The following is a 3,609-nucleotide window of genomic DNA, read 5'->3' on the forward strand; positions in this document are numbered from 1 at the left end:
CATTGGCACCCCAGTGGTTTCTATCGCTCCCAAACAGTGCCTGGTGGCACTCATCAGCACCCGTTGGTGCCTATCAGTGCCCTCTGGCACCCATCAGTACCTGATGGCACCCACCAGTGCTCATTGGCGTCTGGTGGTACCTGGCAGTTCCTGGTGGTACCTATCAGCACCCAGTGCCGCCTGTTGCTGCCTGTTAGTCCCCACCATTGTCTGGTGGTACCCATAGGTGACCCACGGTGGCCACCAGTGCCTGGTGGCACCCAGCAGTACTCATGGGTGCCCATCAGTCCCCAGTGGTACCCAGCGGTGCCTGTGGGTGCCCATCAGTCCCAAGTAGTGGCCAGTGCTGACCATCAGTACACTGGTGCCTGCTGGCCCCGTGCCGTGCCCCTCACCTGCAGTCGCTGCAGGCTCGCTGGCATTCTTTCCGGCGGTAGCGGCAGATCAGCGCCCAGATGAGAAGCCCGAGCAGGCTAAGGAGCAGGAGGGAGCCCAGGATGGAGCCCACGATGATGCCTGCCTGCCTTCCTCCTGCCACGGGAGCACAGCCTGTCATCGCCGGCCTCCCTGCCGGCTGCCCACTGGTCACCATGCCCTCGGTGGCACTCTGGCATGCAGAGCCAGCCCCCGGCAGCACCCTGCCCACGCTGTCCCTACTGCGGTGGCACTTACTTGGTGCAAGGCTGAGGTTCATCTGGCACACGGAGTAGCCCACGCGGTTGGTGACGCGGCACTGGTAGACGCCAGCGTGCACCTCCGACAGGCTACGGATCAACAGGTCGCCAGGAGCACGTCCTAGAGCGGGGAGAGAGACAGCCCCGTCAGCCCTCACCGCTGCACCTCTGCTGGCACCCACACCCTCGGACACGGGTGCAGACGGACATGGGTGCACACACAGACAGGGACGCTGATGCACACAGACACCCACGTACCTGGGTGCACACATCCATGGGCACCCACCAACACGTGCGCTCGCAGACAGGGACACCCCACCCATGAGCACCCCTTGCACCCAGCAGAGTTCCCCGGGAAAGCGCCCTGGGTGGGCGCAGTGCTGCCAGCACCCACCTTGGATGGTGCCGGAGGGCAGGTGTCCCCCGCCGTAGCCATCAGCCAGCTTGGCCCACTGGTAGGAGAGTGGGGAGGTGCCCCCCCGGCTGTAGCATCGCAGTAGGATGCTGCCCCCCTCTACCAGCTCCCCCTCGGTCCAACACTGCGGGGTGGCTGGCTTCTCTGTGGGGAGAGGGACATTGTCACTGCCAGGGCTACTGGGGACCCCCCAGGGCACCCGGGAGGGGAGCATGGGAGGCAGTGTGGGGGGGTCTCACCTTGCACAGTGACGATGACCTCGTGCACGGCCACAGTGTTTTTCTTCACCCGGCACTGGTAGGTGCCTGTGTCGGAGACCTGCAGGTCAGCCAGGCGGATGGAGGCATCGTACTGGCTGGGGTCGTTCTGCACGAAGGCCACTCGGTCCTGCAGCCCTGAGCCGGTCCCGTAGTTGACGTGGTGGTCGTGGTAGGACAGGAACTGAGGGGGCAAGAGGGGAGACTGGGCAAAAAATGGTCCGGGTGGGGAGACCCGGTGCTGCCAGCTCAGGAGGGAAATGCACTGCCCAGTGCTTGCCTGGCTCTGCTTGCCCTACCCGGACCTTCCCCTGCCCTGCCAGATCTTGCCTGTCCTGCCTGTTCTGCTGGGCTTTGTCTGGTCCTTCCAAGCTCTGCCTGGTCCTTCCCTGCCCTGCCAGACCTTGCCTGTCCTGCCTGTCCCTGCCTGCTCAGCTGGGCTCCATCTGGTCCATCCCAGCCTTGCCCGCACGGTAGGATGGCGGCTGCCGGGACAAGTGACACTCACCACGTTCTCCGGTCCGGTCCGCTCGGGCGTGATCTGGATCCACTCGATGCCCACGCCCTGGGGACCGTGGTCTTCGGGTTCAAGGACGTAGGGGCAGCCCAGCTTCACTGAGTCGCCCTTGGCCAGGTACAGCACCTCTCGGCCCTTGCTGTTGATTCTGACGGCCAGGAGGAGAGCTGGGGAGAGAACGGCACCCATCGCACCAGCCGGGGAGCAGGGGAGCACCCCATACCTGTGCCCCTATGCACCCTGACCCCATGTCCTGCAGCACCCGACCTGCGGGGAACAGGAACCCAACTGCCAGGGTCAAGCACCCACAGGGACCGGGTGTCCTGGTGGAGTTGAGAACCCATCAGGGCTGGCACCGTCTGTGTCCTGTGAAGCTGCATCAGGGACAAAGGGACATGGTGGGCTCAATGCCACCTGCCCGGCTCTGGCTAACACAGGTGGGTGTCGAGGCAGGACCAGTCCCAGCTGCAGGTGCTCTGCTGACCATGGGGGTGCATCCAGCACCCTGGGGTGCCTTGTGCCCCGGCAGGGACCCTCTCCATCCTCAGTGGTATTGCTGCAGGAGCAGGTTCAAGTGTAGACGTCCTTCAGCTCCTACCTGGCATGAGACCTAGGAGCAGGAGCAGGCTGGGGCCAGGCGGCAGCCGTGCCGGGCGGTGAGGAGGAGCGGGAGCGGAGGAGGCTCCGAGGCGACAAGGCAGCCGGCTGTGCGGGGCTGCTTTTACATGCTGGGCCGGGGCGCTCCTCCCTGTGGGGCGGATGCCTGTGGGATGACTGAGTGGCTCCAAGCTGTGCGTGAGCAATGCTGCCCTGCTCCACTCCCTACCTGGTAATTAAGCATCACCATGGTATGGGCTCCCATCCAGCCAGACCTGGGCTGGGGACCATTGCAGGCAGTGCGGGCAGGGAGCACAGGACTCCCTGGGGCACCCGGAGCAGCGAAGCGGGGATTGGGGTGGACCGTGGGCCCTGCGGTGCCCGGTGGCTGGTACCCTGGGGTGGGCACTGGTGGGAAGAACGCGGCTGAGGCTGCCTGGGACCCTGCAGGAGCAGTCCAAGCATCGGGACTGCATGGAAGTGCCAGCTTGGCTCCATGCAGGTCCCGAAAGGATTTTGGTCTTGAGGCAGAACCCAGGACAATTGGAAGAGCTTAAAGGTGTGGTTTCACCATGGGATTAAGCTCTTGCAGATTCCCTCCTCCGGTCCTGCCCACCTCAGCAAGCGGGCAAGGGGATGTTTCAGCCATGTGGGGACCATGGCACCCACCAAGCCTAAATACAGCGTGGCGACCTGGCTGGTGTTCCAGGCCATGGCTCACTGCACGGGGACATTGCGGCATGGCACCAACGGGGCAGCACACCCCAGGCCATGCTCAGCACAGCGGAGGGGACAAGCAGTGCGGCTGGAGGAGGCTGGGACAGCCAGAGGGGAGGAAGAGAGGGGCAGAAACCTGCTGGGATCTGAGGGCAGGAGTTGGGGACAGGGATGCTCAGCAGTGGATGGAGGAGTTGGAGACAGGGATGCTCAGCAGTGGATGGAGGCGTTGGAGACAGGGATGCTCAGCAGCGGATGGAGGAATTGGGGACAGGGATGCTCAGCAGCGGATGGAGGAGTTGGGGACAGGGATGCTCTGTGGTGCCTGGAGGAGCTGGGGATAGGGATGCTGGGGGCCACACCGGGGTTGCTCAGCCCCCTGGGAAGCCCCAGCCATGGCCACTTTCCATGCCCATGTCCCTCGGAGGGGCT

General features: G+C 64.4%; 1 protein-coding gene across 1 annotated transcript in view; it reads right to left on the reverse strand.

The window, feature by feature from the left end:
* Positions 1–2,052, reverse strand: part of VSIG8 (V-set and immunoglobulin domain containing 8) — a 2,331-nt gene extending 279 nt beyond the window's left edge. The window contains exons 1-5 of the mRNA XM_009699229.1: positions 1,855–2,052; positions 1,329–1,530; positions 1,069–1,233; positions 673–795; positions 396–531 (exon numbers count right to left, since the gene is read on the reverse strand). Of these exons, the coding sequence (XP_009697531.1) occupies positions 396–531; positions 673–795; positions 1,069–1,233; positions 1,329–1,530; positions 1,855–2,052 (824 nt within the window). The remainder of the gene's footprint in view (positions 1–395; positions 532–672; positions 796–1,068; positions 1,234–1,328; positions 1,531–1,854) is intronic.
* Between the last annotated feature and the right edge of the window lie 1,557 nt (positions 2,053–3,609).

The sequence above is a fragment of the Cariama cristata genome, unplaced genomic scaffold (assembly GCF_000690535.1).
Source record: "Cariama cristata isolate BGI_N322 unplaced genomic scaffold, ASM69053v1 scaffold29644, whole genome shotgun sequence".
Classification (NCBI taxonomy): domain Eukaryota; kingdom Metazoa; phylum Chordata; class Aves; order Cariamiformes; family Cariamidae; genus Cariama; species Cariama cristata.